Raw genomic sequence first — 19,100 nt, forward strand, 5'->3', positions numbered from 1 at the left:
CGAGTTACGCGGCCGGGGAAAATGTTGCAGTAGTGAGAGAGAGAGAGAGAGAGAGAGAGAGAGAGAGAGAGAGAGAGAGAGAGAGAGAGAGAGAGAGAGAGACTGCAGCATGATGCTGTAGACCGGAGGCAGCAGCAGTCCCGAGCAGTGCAGGTGAGAGGAGGGGAAGAAAAAAAAAAAGCCAGAGGAGGAGGCGCATGTGGAGGAGTGAGAGAGAGAGATAGAGAGAGAGAGAGAGAGAGAGAGAGAGAGAGAGAGAGAGACGCACACACACAGAAAGCGAGAGAGAGAGAGAGAATGCGGGACTCTTGGAAAAAGACGCATCTACACTCGGTCCATCACCGAGGCATCCATCCCGGACACGGGCTGCGCAGGATTACGCTAAATTGACGCTGATGTCGGGATTCCCCAATCAGTCCAGGCTCCAATTCTCTGTTTTATGTGTTTAAAATACACATATAACTCGCTGTGAAAAGCGCTCTTGGCTCTTCACAACTTGCGTAAAGGAATCCGACTGCTTGGCACGTTGCTCCACTGCGGGGAAAAAAGAAAGGACCGCAGCTGGATGTGAAGGTAAGAAGACATCCAGTCACAGCATCCCAGAGACTTTTTTTTTTTTTTTTAACTGATTTTTATCCTTCTTCTGTGGGATGCGAGTTTATTTTCCTGGGCGTCCGGAGAGCTGAGTGGTGTATTTTGCCCCCCTTTTCTTTTGTGTAGCAGTGCTGCATTGCAGTTTCGAACTGTGGAAAAACGCTGCTGTCCCAAATGTGACTGGAATAAAGAGAACTTACAAATGGCTTTATGAACTGGTGATAAGCGTCCACGTGTCACGACGGGATAGCTGTCGGGTTTATGGAGAAGAAAGGAGTGAGGAAGAGTGCAGTGGATTAATCAAAGGCTGATGAATTAGTTTGTTTTGGGTTTTTTCGCAGCAGGATGGATTTTTTTATATCTTTGCGGCTTGAACAGCCCGTCGAGGGAGCGCATTCGTTATTATAGAAGTTGAACAGCCACCGCAGAATCACAGGAGGAGAATTAAAGAAATAATAATAATAAAAATAAAAAAAAACAACACTGCTGAAGTGAAGTAGAGTGAATGCAGGAGCTTTTCCCCGGACCTCAGTCTGTGGAGAGCGATAGGAGGACGGTAAGGAAGGATAAATCAAACACCCACGCTGTGAGACACGCCAGATCACTAAACAGCAGTAAAAGAAGCGACAAGCGGCGGCCGGGAGGCAACACAGAGCTGGAAGGGAAGAGTGGAGAGGACGCAGGAGCCATGCAGAGGCTTGGTGCAGTGCACTCCTCCGCGGCGCAGGCTCTCAGCCTCGTGGTCCTTCTGCTGCAGCTGCTGACTCAGCTACCGGGTGCCGACTCAGCTCTCCGGTACCGGGTGGCGGAGGAGGGCCCACCTGACGTCAAGATCGGCAACGTCGCCGCCGACCTGGGCCTCACGGCAGGTACTGGCAGTGGGGACGTCACCTTCGCCCTGGAGAGCGGCTCAGAGTACTTCAAGATTGACAATGTGACAGGTGAGCTGACGACAGGACCGCGGCGCATCGACAGGGAGAAGCTGCCACAGTGCCAGATGATATTCGACGAGAATGAGTGCTTCTTGGACTTTGAGGTGTCAGTGATCGGGCCACTGCAGAGCTGGGTTGACCTGTTTGAGGGACGAGTTGTCATAACAGACATCAATGACAACACACCTTCCTTCCCCTCACCTGTTCTGCAGCTCTCAGTTGAGGAGAACCGGCCAATAGGAACCCTTTACCTGCTTCCCACTGCAACAGACAGGGATTTTGGGCGAAATGGGATTGACCGATATGAGCTTATCCAAGATGGGGGAGCTGGGTCAAGTTCAGCCAGGCGCACAGCTGGAGGAAACCCCATCGCCAGGGTGGACGGACTTGGTGATCGCAGGGGTCGAAGTGGAGATAATGGAGGAGCCAGGAGCACTGTGTTTGAACTGCAAGTTGCAGATATACCAGATGGTGAAAAGCAGCCACAGCTCATTGTGAAAGGCACACTGGACCGAGAGCAGAAAGACTCATACGAACTTGTCCTCAGGGTTCGAGATGGAGGAAACCCACCACGCTCGTCCCAAGCTCTGCTGCGTGTTTCCATCACTGATGTCAATGATAACAGCCCACAGTTCGAAAGGTCTACATATGAGGCAGAGATGGCAGAGAACGCTCCTCCTGGCACACCTGTCCTGCAGGTCAGAGCTTCAGATCGCGATATAGGAGTAAATGGGCAGGTGGAGTATGTCTTTGGAGCTGCCACTGAATCTGTTAGAAGACTCCTGCGGCTGGACGAGGCAACTGGATGGCTCAGCGTCCTTCACAGGATCGACAGAGAAGAAGTGGCACAACTCAGGTTCACAGTGACGGCCAGAGACAGGGGCCAGCCTCCACGCACTGACCGAACCACTGTAGTTTTGGCTGTTCGGGACGAAAATGACAATGTCCCAGTTGTAGAGATCCGAAAGATTGGACGCATCCCTGTCCGAGATGGGGCAGCACTAGTACCAGAAAATGTTCTGGTGGACACACCAGTGGCTCTGGTTCAGGTTTCAGATCGAGACCAGGGAGAGAACGGGGCTGTAACGTGTACTGTAGTGGGAGATGTCCCGTTCACATTGAAGCCAGCTGGTGAAACAGCCCTACCACCCCTGCCTGCAGATGAAGCCTTCGACAGGTAAGGCTAAAACAAAGTTAACCATTCATACAAAGTTACACATAAGTTTGAGCTAAGAGTCTAAGTCTTACTACTTGCCAATATGTCTTAACAGGACAATTCTCAAACAAAACTCTTTAATGGATCCAAATACTCCCATGTTATTGACCTGGGTACACAATTTGAGATAATATGATCATGAAGACTAATTTAAATTTAAATTCATAATTAGGAAACACAAAACATAAAGTATATTCATTAAAAAACAGTGATGTAAAACATTATATAATATTTCAAATAAATAACTTCATTTTGCTGATGAAATTTACCTGAAGGGGCACAATGTCAGCCATTAAATATCATCTGAATATATACCATTAGGCACCTCATTCAATGTTATAAACAAATATCTTGCAACTGGCTAATGATCATTCAGATAATTATCATAATTATAAGACACTGGTTCATTTAGATGTCACCGAACAATCTGTTCTCAAGTAACTTAGGCATGCACTGTTTTATTCATTACTGTTCCGATTCTCTTATGTAAAGTGGCTTTGAGTGCAAAAAAAAGCTCTATACGAGTTTGATGCATTATTAGTCGTAGTAACTGCAACCAAAGTCTGCATTGTTTTATTTTAAAGTGTTTTCTGATTCTTCTTTCTGTATTTCTTTTCACAACACATTTTGTAATGTTGTCGTTATTCTTGTATATAACTTACAAGGACATGGTTGTATGATTCTGCATACCATACAGTGCATACTTTATACACCTATTTCTCGTGTTATCTTCATAACAATGCACGAAGCAAGCTGTTTAAGTATTTTATATCATCTCTGTTTTTCTTTGAGATAAGTGTCTCAAGTGTTCGTGGATGCAGAGTTCATTTAAGCTTGGTTCAAGTAGTGTCACTCATTCACTGAGGCAACACAGTAGTTAGACCATCTTACAATCTGTAAAGTTTGCACATAAATATTCATGACAGTCAAGGGTTTTACACTTTCTAATAATATTATTCCAGCAGTGCAGAATGCAAATATCACTGCTCTTCAGTCAATCGAGAAAGAAAATTCCCGCAGCTACTGAATGAAAGGTGTCAGGGGAATAGATGAGGTCTTTTAAGGATATTGCTGCATTCTTCTCCGGTTCAATGAGGGCAGTTGTTTGAATATATACAGTAGCTGTCCTTTGATGAAGGAATTTGTTGAAGCTATAATCAGGAGAGATCTTCAGCAATCTGATAAATTGATTTCATATAAATGTCACAGTGATAGTGTCTCCAGTGTTATGGCATCAGTGCAGATCACTGAAGGTATGCAGGGAGGTTATTTCAATCTAACTTGAATTGAATTATAACATATTTATTTGAACATATTAATTGAAAAGATTAGCCTGTGGTTTTCATAGATGATTTTTTTTTAAGCCAATTCTAAAGCAAAACAGATTCATGTTTGTCCTAGTTTTTTGGTGTGATTTAATAATGTCCATTGGTTTGGCTGACATGACGTTCAAGGCTTCAATAATTCAATCTGATAGAACATTTCTCTGATTAATTTCAAACTAAGCATCGAACAATTCTTAATCGGTCATCAAGAGGTTTTGATAGGCCATCTAAGCTTTCTTTTTTTATCATGTTAGATTGTGACAAAGACCAGACCTATGACAATATCATAACATTCATGATTTTCTCTTTCAATTGTTTTCACAGGAACAAGAAAAAGTACTTCTTGCATACATCTGCCTTACTGGACTACGAGGCAACAAAAGAATACAGTGTAACAATTGTGGCAGTAGATTCCGGTAGCCCCAGTCTGTCCAGTAACAGCTCACTGATGGTTCGAGTGGTCGATATTAATGACCACGCCCCCACCTTCGCCCAGAGTGTTGTCGAAGTCCACTTCGCCGAAAATAATTCACCTGGCGAAAGAGTTGTCACTGTTGTAGCGACAGATGCAGACAGTAGCAAGAATGCAGAAATTGCATACTCTCTGGATCCAGCTGGTGGGCCTTTTTACATAGACACTGACAATGGTGACATCCGTGCCACCGGGGTCCTGGACCGTGAACAGCGAGAGAGGTATGAACTTCGCGTGATCGCAAAAGACAAGGGCACCCCCTCTCTGCAAGGCTCTGCGACCGTTGTTGTTCAGGTGACCGACCGCAATGACAACGCACCAAAGTTTGTTCAGGAGATTTTCACTTTTTATGTCAAGGAGAACCTGCTTGCCAACAGCCCAGTTGGCATGGTCACCGTGACCGACGCAGACGAGGGTGAAAATGCAGAACTGAGTCTGTTTGTGGAAATGGATGGAGCTGATGAGAAGACAGGGGAGAAGATGGAGGGAGATGATAGTGAGAAAGAGCAAGAAGAGGTGTTCTCCATTGAGAACAACACAGGAACTATCTTCTCGTCTGCGTCATTTGACCGTGAAAAGCTTTCCACCTACACCTTTCGCGTCCGGGCTGTGGATGGAGGTGAGCCACGAAAAACTGCCACTGCCACAGTCTCACTATTTGTGACAGACGAGAATGACAACGCCCCCTCAATCACCTCCCCGGCCAACGAGTCCTACACCCTCCTCCCACCTGCCAGCAGTGCCCGCACCATTGTCAGGACTGTAACAGCCATAGACTCAGACACGGGCCCCAATGCAGACCTTCACTACGCTCTGGTTGGGGGAAATCCCTTTAGACTGTTTGAGATTGGCCACACTAACGGAGTGATAACCCTGGCAGAGCCTTTGGAGCGGCGCCACCGAGGTCTACATCGCCTGGTGGTCCGAGTCAATGACAGTGGCATCCCTTCTCTCTGTGCCACTGCACTGGTTCATGTCTTCATTAATGAGAGCCTGGCTAATGCCACACTGGTGGATGTACAGGTAATTAATTTTTTTTATTGTATTTTATACTAATCATTTAAAAATGCATAATTAACTAACATGAAATGCACACAACTGAAATAACTCTGAAGTAGGAGGCGTTTTGAAAACCCCATTGTCATATTTTAGAGGGTATAGACATCCATTGCTTCACACAGTAGGTTATGAGAGCCAATAAGGACATTGATGATACTGTTCCCTGGTCTGTTCATATAATGGCAGAGGAGGGTGGTAATGAGTGATTGTGGCTGCTTAAATTAAACTTATAAAATGATTATTTTTCTTGACAGAATGAGTTAATTGCAGCATTTCTACAGCCGGCATGGTGTTGCAATTTTTCTGCCATTTTTTTAGGGGGGAAATAATTGCGTCTATATTTGTCCCAGATAAAGAACCCCGTTTTTCACCCCCCGTTTGAAGGCTATTGGCAACGCCAGCTTCTTTGTAGTTTGGATCCTACTGGAGTGTGTTCCTTGTCCAGCACGCATTGTGATAATGACCATGTGGTTAAAATAACTGTTATTATTGAAGTGGTTCTTCTTTTATGGTACATTGAACTCAAAGTTGAGAGCATTAGTTGTGTGTGTGTGTGTGTGTGTGTGTGTGTGTGTGTGTGTGTGTGTGTGTGTGTGTGTGTGTGTGTGTGTGTGTGTGTGTGTGTGTGTGTGTGTGTGTGTGTGTGTGTGTGTGTGTGTGTGTGTGTGTGTGTGTGTGTGAGAAAGAGTGAGAGAGTATTAGAGTATTAGGGGTAAGTGTGTTTGAGAGCCTGTCCCAGTTTTGGACGTCCAATACAGAGCAGGTTGAAGTATGTTTGAACATGTGAATAGAAGTTGTACTTCACAAGTGTCTTTAAATCTGAATATTGATGAAGTCTAGGTATTTTTTCATTGTGTCATACAAAACTCTGAAGAGAACAGAAGTGGTTAAACTTTACGGATGGTTACTTAGGAACCCTTTGAATTAATTATATGTACAACGAAATGAAGAGAGAGAACAGTGAAATACACATGTTCAGCAATGCACCTGTTTATGTTTTGTGAAATTGTGCGGTTTACTGTGAAAGAGGACTTCACAGCTCGACGAGAGCTGGTTTGAAAGAGCCACACTGTGGTGCAGAGGTAATTGACTAGACTCAAAGACATTACTGAGACACCAGAAATAACTACATCAGTATGAGTTCAAATTTAGCCGATGCGTTGCTGGTGGAAATTTTTCTTTTCTGCCCTCGTATTCATCAAATGAAGTTCCCATTATGTTTTAAAAATGTTCAATCAAGCTATGTATGCTGGAAGGTAATGATGAGTAGAACATAATCTTTGGTGTTAACAAAGTGATTTGTTTGGACGAATAATTAACTTGGCTGTGGCCTTGTGGTTACATTGTTTGATTTAACTACTAGCTTGTGGTTTACGCCACTGCTTGGAATACATTTCTGTATTTTCTTCAAGGGAGAGGTCTTTAAATGTGAAGTCTCTGCCTGCAAGAATGTGTAGGACAGCTTCGACATGAAGAAAAGTGGGAAAACAAGGACGTAGTACCCAGATACATCTATTTGTCAAAACAAACAAGAAAACAAATTTGCGCATACTCCATATTATCACATTGTGTTGTCTTATTAAAATGGTAAAACACATTTAACTGGGAAAAGCATTTCTATAAGTGAGTGAAAATGTTTTACAACTTTTTAATTTTCAGTCGTAAGCTATTATAAACGGCCGAATGGCAACTCCATTAGATTTGTGCAATGTGAGCGCTCTGAGTAATGTCTATCCTCAACGTCAAAGACACTTTAAAGCAAAACTTTGTGTTTTAACAAGAGGAAAAAAAAAAACATCCTGTGTAGTCACAGCCTGAGAGTATTCACGAATGTGAAGACAACTTGGCACCAAAAAATTTTGTTTTTTGGTGTACTTTATTTGAACAAAGACAAACAACTGAGTACAGACTTATGGGAGGTGTAGGATTTGACCACTAGCAGATAAGTAGAAAAATCCTATGACTGTAAACCTAAAAATTACAAATGGAACAATGAAGGGGCTGAGCATTAGAACAGAACAATTAGCGATTGGTCAAACAATAGCGTTGACAAGTAGAATTAACTGCTATAAGCCCAAATGACCGAGGCCATTTAGTCAAACAATGAGATGCAATATGTCCAAGCTGGTAAAAAAAGATGTCTTTGATTACAATATGCACAGTTTGGTTTGATTGTAGGGAGGAACTTTAGCGGAGTAATTGAGTAGAAGTCATTGAAGAGAGAATACCTCCATCTCATAATGAAGTCAAACTGCGTGGTGGATGGGTGCCAGATGCAATTAGGGAACGACAACGGCTGCTACTGCTGCTGCAACACCGCTGCAGAAAATGACTCCAGTCTTTTCTGTCCAACGGTACTGGGTGAACCACATGTTGGGTAATTATCTGTGATACCACGCTGTAAAGTATGAGCTGGAGAAAGAAGAAATCTACTTGTAACATTTACAACATAGTTGTCATTTGGAGACCCTTAAGGTACTTTGTACAAGAGAAGTACACCATAGGGGAAAGCTGATTAAGGCATTTAGGAACAATGATTTCAACTCGTGCTGTGGTATGTCATATCAGACAAAGTTTTAGTAACTTAAAAATAACTTGCAGTATAATTATAAATAGTCTTCAAGCTGCTAGTCTGCTGTGAATAAGCAACAGCTTGAGGTATTTACAAAGCTTGGGTTAGTGTTGTGGTCAGGAGAGAAATTGTCTTGGCCACATCAGCTGCATCTACAGTGACATGCTGATGAATGAATCCTGGGAGAGTGGAACAGATAGATCGCAATGTTCAGTCAAGTCAGAACAAAGCTCTTACCACGGAATGGAAGAACTCTGGTGGGATTTTGGGGTGTAGCAGAGGAATGTGCACAAATGCAGCACTAAAAGTAGTGGATTATATTGCTCGGGGTGCCCTCTTTGTCCTACGCACACACAAACATTCATCACTGCATTTAGAATGACGATATATGGGTTGCAATCTGGGGCGAGTCTCTTCATATCATCTCTGTTAGTTTACTCACAAACATGTAATGCTTTTCTCTGTCGTCCAGGCCTGGGTTCGCACTTACACAGAAAAACTTGGCTTGGTGCATGGTCACAGAGTGCATCTATGACACTGCTTCTGCATTTTCCCTCACACAATACTGCCGACAGTGCAAGGGTGAGCAATGCCAGGGATGCCCAGTAGAATGAGAATGGAAAGGAAGACTGCAGGCAAAGAAAGAACTGTGCTGGGAGAGCGGAGCCTGGCAGAGAGGTCTTCTGCAGTGGAAATAGAGTAATGGAATAGAACCAACACAAGTCACTGGAAAAACAATGAAACTTAACCCAGAGATAGATGGTGATGAAACAGTGAAATATAACTCAGCCTCATTCTTTGCTTGGGGGTAACAAGAAGAGAGAGTGAATAATGTGCCTCTTCATGAGTAAGCCTAATACGCCTTTGATAATGTAATATGGAGTTACAAAGTGCAGTCAGAGTAAAATTCTCTGCAGTATTACAAATATTGCCCTTTAAAGTTTTCTTATTCGTCGATTTAAAACCACAGATACGTCTCTGTCTTTCTACCATTTATTCCTGAAAACCTTATTACCTACAACTCCTAAGGCAGCAGGGATTACATGAGCTTGTAATTTCCATCCCTGGCAGGACAAAGACATTGTCGTGTGAATTCAGCGACAAGATGTCAGGGCTGCAAAATGAGTTGTCTCACTCGCAGGCATCTTACACGTGTCTGGCTACATGTATATTTGTCTCTGTCTGCCTTTGTGTTGCATCTCCCACCATAGTTACCACCTATTGATTAGATATGTTCAGATTCATGACCCCGCTCCATATTACCAGCAGGACTCTGCAGAGCAGGACTCCATAGCCTCATTGTCTCCTCTTGTGCAAGATTCTATAACCATTAATGGCTGTGTTTGTGTTTCGGCATAACCCACTTTCTTGTAATGATCCTTTTATTAGTGTACAAGCTTAGAGCATGTGTGTGTGGGAGTGTGTGTGTGTGTGTGTGTGTGTGTGTGTGTGTGTGCGTGCGTGCGTGCGTGCGTGCGTGCGTGCGTGCGTGCGTGCGTGCGTGCGTGCGTGCGTGTGTGTGTGTGTCCTCAGTGATGTATAAATGTTTATGTTGGCAGGCCATTGTTACTTCGATCTAAAACCAAAGCACCGAAAATTTTCCAAAATATTTTAATGTGTATATTGAAATTGTCTAACACAGATTTGCTGTACAGGAAAAACGATTATACCTAGCAAAATGAAGTCACGTTGTTAAAACGTAAACAGCCTAAGAAATTATTCCATAGAGCAGACACATTTACCGTTGGCTGGTATTTGTCTATCCATCCAATTCTCAGTGCAAAAATTGTGATAGCAAATCCCTAACAAATCCACTCCTACGCTATTATTTACAATAGGGACTTTGTTCGTTGATGAGACAGTAGATGTGTTTTTAGAATGTCGTCATAGCATGTCTCTTTCTTTTATTGTCACATTTTCTTTACTGTTTTTCATACTTTTCCTCCTCTACCCATCCCTGACCTGAATGTCTTAAGTTTCATTTTATTCTTTTAATCAGCTTTAAACGGCATAATCCCTGGCATTTCCTGTTCCACCGCAAATGCTGTGAGATCACAAGTAAAGAAATACAGGCACAACTTAAAATGCTGCAACTGGGAAGCAAGAGCAATTATATATTTAGTGACACTCTGTGTGCCTGGGAATATTGTAGAGGCTCCCACACTAAAACACAGTGATGCGTTTAATTAAGATGAAGATGCTGTTTGATGTTTCACTGTGGTTCACACCCACTGTGTCATCTTTTACAGTCACTTTAGTGGACTCCTTTATATTGATGGTTTGTGTCTTTTTGTTCCTGTTCCTCCTTTACGGTCTCTCTTTCTCTCTCATAAGTTCTCCCCTCTCATTCCTCCCCAGGTGGCCCGAAGCCTAATGGCTCCACTGTCACTGGACATTGCAGGGGACCCAGACAGTGAGCGTGCTCTGGGGAAACAGCGTCTCAGTGTAGCTATCGGTGTCCTGGCGGGAGCCGCAGCGGTCATCCTGGTTATCCTTCTTGTAGTCACCGCTCGACAGTGTGGTGCTCAGGGCAAGAATGGCTATGAGGCCGGTAAGAAGGAGCCAGAGGAGGACTTCTTCAGTCCCTCAGGAGCTCAGCCACAGGTTAGTCGCGGTGGAGGATCAGACCGCGGACGCAAACCAAGACGTGACAAACGTAATGGAAGTGGTGGCAGTGTTGCTGGAGGAGGGGGGAAGGCAGACCGATCACTCTACAGTGGCATTGTCACTGTCAACGGGTTGCGTCGCCATGCCAATGATGAAGACGAGGAGGATTTGAGCAGCGCGAGCGAGCGTCTGGCTGCCCGCTACTGTGCCGTGGACGGTGACCCTGGCAGCCCAAGAATGGGTGGGGGCAGGAGGCACCAGTCAAGCCCAGATCTGGCCAGGCACTATAAATCCAGCTCACCTCTACCTGCAGTGAACCTACAGCCTCACTCACCTCCAGCAGAGGGGAAGAAGCACCAGGCAGTCCAGGAGCTGCCTCCCTCCAACACCTTCGTGGGAAGTGGCGGATGCGTGGGGAGCGCTGGCTCCAGCAGTAGCAGTAGTGGGGGCAGTGGCAACGCAGATGCCATGTCTCTGGGATCTGACCAGTGCTCAGAGTATGGCTGCCAGACTGGGAACAAGTACAGCAAACAGGTAGGAGAGCCAAATGTTTCGTTTTGATTACCTCCTCTCTTTAAATCTATCTGACAAAAAAAAAAATTTGACTGTCTGTCTCTTTGTCCACCCAATAGATCGAGATCTTTGTCTTGTCTTTTTCATCTTCTTCCTCTTTGGCTTCATGTTCCCTTATTCACACGTCTGCTGACATACTGTATTGCTCACCCTGTCGCTGTCGTTACCAGAGTGTGTGTGTGTGTGTGTGTGTGTGTGTGTGTGTGTGTGTGTGTGTGTGTGTGTGTGTGTGTGTGTGTGTGTGTGTGTGTGTGTGTGTGTGTGTGTGTGTGTGTGTGTGTGTGTGTGTGTGTGTGTGTGTGTGTGTGTGTGTTTGCACGCGTGTGACTATGTCAACATCCTAAGCCTTTGAGCAGTGTGACGATGCCCTGCTGTCAGAGTGTGCGTGTGCTCTGTGTCAAACATCAGCCCTCTGTTTAGCCAGATCTACTGCAGGGTATATGAGTCAAGCCCATAGTTTACAATAATATGCAAAAGTACATTTGTGTATACATACGTGGCCACATGCAGGGATGAGCGCGTGTACGCTTGTATGCATGTGGGAGAGAGAGAAAGAAAGACAGACTGAGAGAGATTATCTTTATGAACCCCTGAGGAGTTCAGATGAAGTAAAGACAGAAGGCGTGGGCGAATAGTTGCTTCCGACAGGGTAGTTGGTCATTTTGTGTTTCAGTGTCTCTTGTCAAGCTGCTATCGTTTTTTCCATTTGGCATGTATGTTTATTCCGTAAACAATATCTATTGCATAGATAATGGGTGCAATGGCTTTGATGTTCACTCAGGAAGCAGCAGTTAAAAGCTAAAGTCCTGCTGACAAATAAATACTGCATAGAGACGGTCAGTAACCCCCCTCCACACACCCACGCACACAAACTAACACAAAGACACAAGCAGCATCTATCATTCTAGACACACTGACACAGCAGGGTCTCCGTAGTCCATGGGGAGTGCTCCTAAGAGTGATATTTGAGTGACAGCTAACCCCTCTTAAAGGGGGCGGTGTCTCATTTCTCTGACAGACAGCTCACATTTATCCTCCCCGTGGTGAAAAAGTGCTGATGTGGTCATTAAAAGCGAAGGAGAGAAGCTTCTTAGGCTAATCAATTCATACATGGGCTCTCTGATCCTGTTCAACACACACACGCAGGAACACGCAGGAACACGCACACAAACTCCAGAGGTTAATCCATTACGGAGTCAATCCTCTTAATCTGCCATTCCCAGGGAAATAAAATGCTTACTGGGAGAGTTTGCCGTTCATGCTTACGTGCACTCAAAACATGCCAGCGCACATCGAGAGTCATGCAGACACACAAACTGACGGCGTAATGAATTATTGATCGTGTGGGGTAATTAACTCCTCTGCTGCAGTGGGGTGTTCACCCTCCGTGCCCAAGCCCACCCTCAAAATATTCCAATGCATGTGGTGTCCCACAGAGACCTGCATGTGTGTGCGTGCACATGCGTCTCTGTGTGAGTGTGTGTGTGCCCGTTCTCCTGTCTAAGACCTAGGGTACTCATGCGTGACTGCCCTTGCGTACATGTCAGAATTTGTTAACTCAAACAGTTTGGCAACATGAGCAGGTTTGTGTTGGTGGGTGCTTGTCACTGTGCTTGAGGGACTGCTTATTTCATGAAGGCATATGCATGTTATACGTGAGTGCAAGCGAGAGATAGACCCAGGGCGTAATAGGTGTCGTGTATGTGCCAAGCTCAGGAATTGGGACGGCAATGAAAATTGGAAAAGCACTGCATCAGGAGTGGGAGAGAATTATAGGAGGTTAGAAGGGGAGAAAGATAGAGTAAGCGAGATGGGTGGGAAGAAGTGAATTTCAAAGCTACTTTACTGGGTCATGAAAACATTAAAAAAGTGTCTGAAGTCAGCACATCATCAGACCAACCAGAGTGCGCCAAATGGGGGGGGGGGGGGGGGGGGGGGGGGGGGGGGTGAATGAAAAAATCAGGAGTAATAAAAAGCTGGGCATCATCGATGAAGTGCGAGATTGCATTAGAGAGGCAACAAGATGACAGGACTCCTCAGTCAGTAGTGTTGGATCTTTTTTTTCCCGTATCGAAGCTGTTCACTGAGGAAAAGAAGAGAGGATGTAGGATATCTATATCAGTGGGAATAGATGAATATACAAATGATTAGGAAAAGAGGCAAGAAAGAGTGAATATTTCTTTTCCCCAAAAAAGAAATGTATATAAAATGTTGTGAATATCTAATTAAACCCAGATAAAATAACATCCAACAACTTCAAGTATTTTGCAATTGCTCAGAGGTGCAGGCACATTTTGTTGGGTAACAGACAAGTATAGGGGTTCAATACCAAGGTCTAATGGAGAAAGTTTAATGTGCTTCCAAGCAGGGGCTGGGGGGGATAAGGGAGGGGGAGAGAGGTTTGGTTTGGGTGGCAGCCAGGGAGTGAGAGTGGACTGCTGAGATGTGGGTCATCAGGATACCCGTTGGCATCAGGACACATTAATGATCACAACAGTCACATGGTGCTGCAGTCAATATGGGCAAAGTGGCCTCGTTCTACCCTTTAACTGCGACCACACATGCACACGCGTTGAAAAACACTCCACCATAAAGCTGTTTTTTCCTGTCTGCTGTCCTCAATCAGCCATTACAAAGGTCACAGAACTCAGCATTTATCTTTCCAGCTCTTTTGACTTTTTGACTGTCCTTTTTTGCAGGGTGTAATTTAATCCCACTGAGCTCTTTGCAACTTGCTTTTTATTTCTTCTTTCGACTCTAGCCATTTTTTATTCCTCTTTTGAAGTCTCCCACTTTCTTGCCTTGTGCCTGGCCATAAATCTAAACACCCCAGCTACCTCTACCTTTGCATCCTCAATGCGCCACTCTGACCTCTGAGAATGAATCGACTCAGCGTTTTCACTAGTGTGACTTCTTTTACTGTAGTGTGCACTTTCTCTCCCTGGGCCCAGCGGTTGTGTGGGGGCGGGTGAGAGTGCGGTGCCACAAAGGCTGAATCGAACCAGACACACACCCACTACAGCGCATACACACATCCAGTCCAAGACCAATCAATGCCCTGTTAACAAGGCCAAGACTGCAGTAGAAACAGGTGGGTTGACAGCGCTGTTTTTTGCGCATTGCACAGTTCTGCAACACTTTGTGAAGGTCGTCACTGGGCTCCCACAACACAGAGCGCTTCTGTGTTTTGACATAACAAGGACAGTCTATGGAGATGAGTTTGTGGCAAATAGGACTCCACCGGCCAGTCCCGTTCTTCTAATTGGACTGTATGGGCGAGAGCAGGCGGAGAGATTAGGTCTACTGGATTATAAAATTGAAAAGCTGCTTTTCATTTGAACAAAATCCCTCTAGGATTAAATATGATGAGCGTCTGTCATAGACTCACACTCACCTCTGCGTGTGCTCCGGGACGCCACATGGACGCGTGCACACATCACCGCCTGCTGTGATAGCATGCCGCGTGCATTCAGATCACAGAGGTGAATGCACAGTCAACCACATACACACATAGAGGCATACACATGCACACACACACGCACACCCACGCGCACACTCCCCTCCCTCTCACTTTCCTCTACCCACACTCACTGTAACCGAACCATGAACCCTGTCATGGTGATACCGGTGCACTGATGTATTTATTAAAGCCATGACGAGTTCAGGCTTTGCAGCCCACCATATGCTCACTGGGTGAGTGGGTGGACAAGAGAGGAGGTGGGGGTAAGTGAGAGGTGAGAAGGACCTGGTAACCGAAGTGGGGATCACCCAATGAGCCAGACTGAAAACTGATCTACTGACCTGGTGACAAAGAGCGAGGGAGGGGACAGGGAAGAGGTGAGAGTCAACGGACATTAGAGAGGGAACATGAGCCGGAGAGAATAAAATGAAACAGAGAGAGAGTAAATCATAAGAGGAGATGGAAGAAGGCTCCGATGCTGCAGAGGGATGGAGACAGATGTGTGTTTTTGCTACATGCTTGGTTGTGGAGGTGGAACACATGCTTATCCTGTAAACATTGATTTTCCACTTCACCGGGATCATATGGATACAAATGCACAGCCTCTGAAGGAACATTCACATCTGTAATGTACCTCCATTGGTTCAGACCAAAAGAAAAACATTAAACATTAATGTATTTTAGTTCAGTTTGTTGTTCAACCTGTATACAAACATGAAGCTGGGAGTGAGTGCATGTTAGACGTTTTTGAAGTGGCCTTAAGCACTCCTTTGTGGACCTGCAGCTCAAACAAGAAACCACATTAATTCTGGTAATTGACCACAAGTTCATCCCCATTTGCGGTTAAAAAGAACAGGTGCTTGACCTTTTCTTATTTTTAAAAGCCGAAAATACACATGCATTATTGTTTTCTTATACAGTACTCTAAATACATTATGCACTTTACCGTAGTGGTGCAGTAGTTAGCACTCACACCGGAAGTTGGAGGGAAGTCTTTATATGTGCAAAGTGTGCATGTATTCATTGTGCATGCACACATTTTCTCAAAGAATTCCAGTCTTTTTAGATTAATTGGTGATTCCAAATTGACTATAGAGGCTAATGTGACAGTGTGTTTGACTCTGCGTCTGTTACTCTGATGGACTGGCGATGTGTCCAGGATGTACTCTGCCCCCACACAATCAGCTGGATTCCGTTCCACTAAGCTGCATAAAGTTCTATGTATTTTAATATTCAGATGGTGTGTTGAATAGATCTTGAGATGTCTGAATGAAATAAACTCAACCCTCAAATTTACTTGGCTTTTGTTCAGTTGCAAACAGGGATCATACATATAAAACCTTATGCAAATAAACACTATCAATGTGGTTGGATGACATGAAAATCTCTCACTTGATTGCCAGATTTAGTTGGAAGCTCACTGGATATTTTTGATGTGACAGGACTTTTAATATCTGCATGGGAGCAGGTTTTTTGGGTCATTCAAATGCCACAATTTCACATCTTTCAGTTTCTTGCATTTGGCTTGAACCAGAGACATAATAGACCCATTAAACAGTTGGAGATCAAATCTCTGATTCAGACGATTGTTTACAGTGAATCAAGTCAAATTAAAACAATCAAGACAATGATGGTTCACCAAGTCAGATGAAAAACAATTTCAGCGTTCTACCCAGCTGGAATAGGTTGCAGTCCTCTCTCCACCAACTCCGCTTCGAGAGACTCTCACCTGCACGCCAACATTACAGATCCCAGAAGAATCGTGAACAGCCTTCTTCCACTCATATAGTTGAAGATATTCCGTCACTTAGCCTGCAAACCTTTGACGTCAGCAGTCCATATAGTTGTCCATAGTCAGTTTTATTGATCTGTCCTAAAGGACATGATGTGTATTAGTATGCATTAACTATTATAGACAGGATTTTCATGTGTGAGCCCTTTATACGAGGGGTCAATTTTCCCCACAGATTTTCCTTCTGACTTCTGTGTTTAAGTAGAAATTCAATATTTGGCTATAGCTGCTGTTGAAACTTTCCAGATCGTGGAGCATTGCTGTAGTTGAACACAGAATGATGAAGCACCGCAGCTGCTGCTTCATTCACAATGCAGCTGATGTAATTTCAACTGTCCTCAGTGGGATGAGACCTCAAAAGTGAGGTTTTGGTGATCTGCTCGCCTCAAAATTGCAGAGTTTTGACTCAAGATTGGAATGATAAGCTGGTGAAGATAAAGGAAAAGGACAACGAGAAGTATTAAAGCTTCAGGTTAGTTTTGTAGAAGTGAGTCTTTGATGCGTCATTATAACTGCATCAATTCAAAGGTGAACGTGTGTTTCCTTCTGTGGAAGTGTTGAACAAGACAAAGACACGAAGAGAAAGCGAGGCGAGAACCAGGAGGAGGGAGACTGCGGGAGCCAAAAGGAGAGAAATTGTCTGTTTCCCTAAACATCAAGGTCACCGGAGCTGGAATTTGATTGGAAGTCCCCTGTCTGTCTTGGCTGTTCACCACAAAAGATAATACAGACAGGCTGTTCAGCTGATAATGTTACCACGTTAACAACTCCTCCTCCTTTCAGCTTTTGTTTCAACTTCTCTACAAAATGGCAGGAATGTGGGAATGTCATACCCACATATATGTGTGCACGTGCACGCGAGCAGAGGCAAGCCGAGGCAAGGACACATGCCTCAGACACCGTCAGACTTGTAATTATAACACACGAAGAGGTGCCCAGTGAAACACACTCCTGTGTGTACACAACAACACAAAATTACACTCCCTCCCAGATCCTTGTGCATATACACTTTTCATTGCAGGCAAATGAAGTCTGATAAGAATATGATGACATACAAACGGAAAGGAAAGTTTTCCATCTCTTACATCAGTTTCTTCCTCTATTCCCTCTGGATCAAATCACATGCACAAGCCCGGGCACACTCTGTCTCCGAGAATCACACATTTCCGTAGAAGCTCACAAACACACTCTCTCCTAACTCTCTGACACGACACACACACACACACAAGCACACACAAAGACCTACATAGCAAGCCCCTCACTGAGATGCTTCCTTTTATTTGCTTCTTGAAGACTCCGCTCTGCATTGTACAGCTCTGCATTCAGCTCATCTGCCTTCCAGCATTACCTTAATGGTTGTCTGTGGGTTGAGCAGTTTTACCCAATATTGCTAAACAAAAGCATTCTTTCACACACTAGACAGGGATTCTAGACAGCTTAGTAACCCTATGACTGGTTTTGTCCACCTACACAAAAGAATCTTCAGTGCATTAAGTGGTATTGAGATGGACTGAATGAGAATGACTTGACTGAATTCTGGATTGGACTGAACCCAATTCAGCTAAATTGAGGAATTCGGATTATTAAGGAGTCAAGTCGGATTGAGTAAACTCTAACGGAATCAAGCTGATGTGATGTAAATTTGTTTACTTTGCTTTTGAACTTTGCAGGTAACGACTCAGTGGACAGTGTGTGACTGACTGATTTATTTAAATCAAGTAAACTGACGTCATATTGCTCTGTAAGTGAATTAGAAAGAAATGCTTAAAATGCACTTTAAAGTTGTCTTTTTTTTTTTCATGGATACTGCCATATCTTAAAAAAATAAATAAATAGATAAAACTTGAGCAGCCTGAGTGCACACAAAGCAATTGAATAATCTTGACATTAAAATTGAGCTTAATTAAATTAAATTAAGCTTAATCTTCAAGAAACATTTGACATTGTTGCATTTATATTATTGAAAAAATTTATTAATGAGATGCATTTTTTTAAAGCATCTCTTTCCAACCCGCCATCCATGATGCCAGACTGCCCACCCCCTATTACACACAGATATTCACATAGCCCTCCGTCTGTCTTCTTCCTGATTGATCTCTCTGTTCTTCCTAAGTGGTTTCATCTCTTTTCATCATTATCCATCTGGATCCCTCTTTTCAAAACCTGTTTTTAATAGTTCCAAACTTTTTTTTTTCATAAGACTTAATAGTTTCTTTAAATTTTCACAAATGACTCTTAACAGCCCTCCTCTTTTTCCTCTCCTCATTTTCCTCGGTCTTTAGATTTTAGTCAAAGTCAGCTTTAATCTTTGCTTTTCATTTTTTTCTGATTGGATAAAATTAAGCATGCTACCAAGGAACAAGCCTAAGGTGTGAATATCTGCACTGTGCAATATGGTTTATGCATTTTCGCTACTGGCAAATCAGAGCACATTTCTCACCGGATATCAGCTTTTTAGATCTTGTGTGAGTGCAAAAGACTGGCCCTGGTAGTGCTGT

The 19,100-nt window shown here is 43.9% G+C and overlaps 1 protein-coding gene across 1 annotated transcript in view; it reads left to right on the plus strand.

Annotated features, from left to right (window-relative positions):
* The first annotated feature begins 1,153 nt into the window (after positions 1–1,153).
* The window catches only part of pcdh7a (protocadherin 7a), a 41,946-nt gene continuing 23,999 nt past the window's right edge, over positions 1,154–19,100 (plus strand). The window contains exons 1-3 of the mRNA XM_080463087.1: positions 1,154–2,703; positions 4,392–5,562; positions 10,529–11,311. Of these exons, the coding sequence (XP_080319213.1) occupies positions 1,283–2,703; positions 4,392–5,562; positions 10,529–11,311 (3,375 nt within the window). The 5' untranslated portion in view covers positions 1,154–1,282. The remainder of the gene's footprint in view (positions 2,704–4,391; positions 5,563–10,528; positions 11,312–19,100) is intronic.

Source organism: Lipophrys pholis, assembly GCF_963383615.2.
Source record: "Lipophrys pholis genome assembly, chromosome: 5".
NCBI lineage: Eukaryota > Metazoa > Chordata > Actinopteri > Blenniiformes > Blenniidae > Lipophrys > Lipophrys pholis.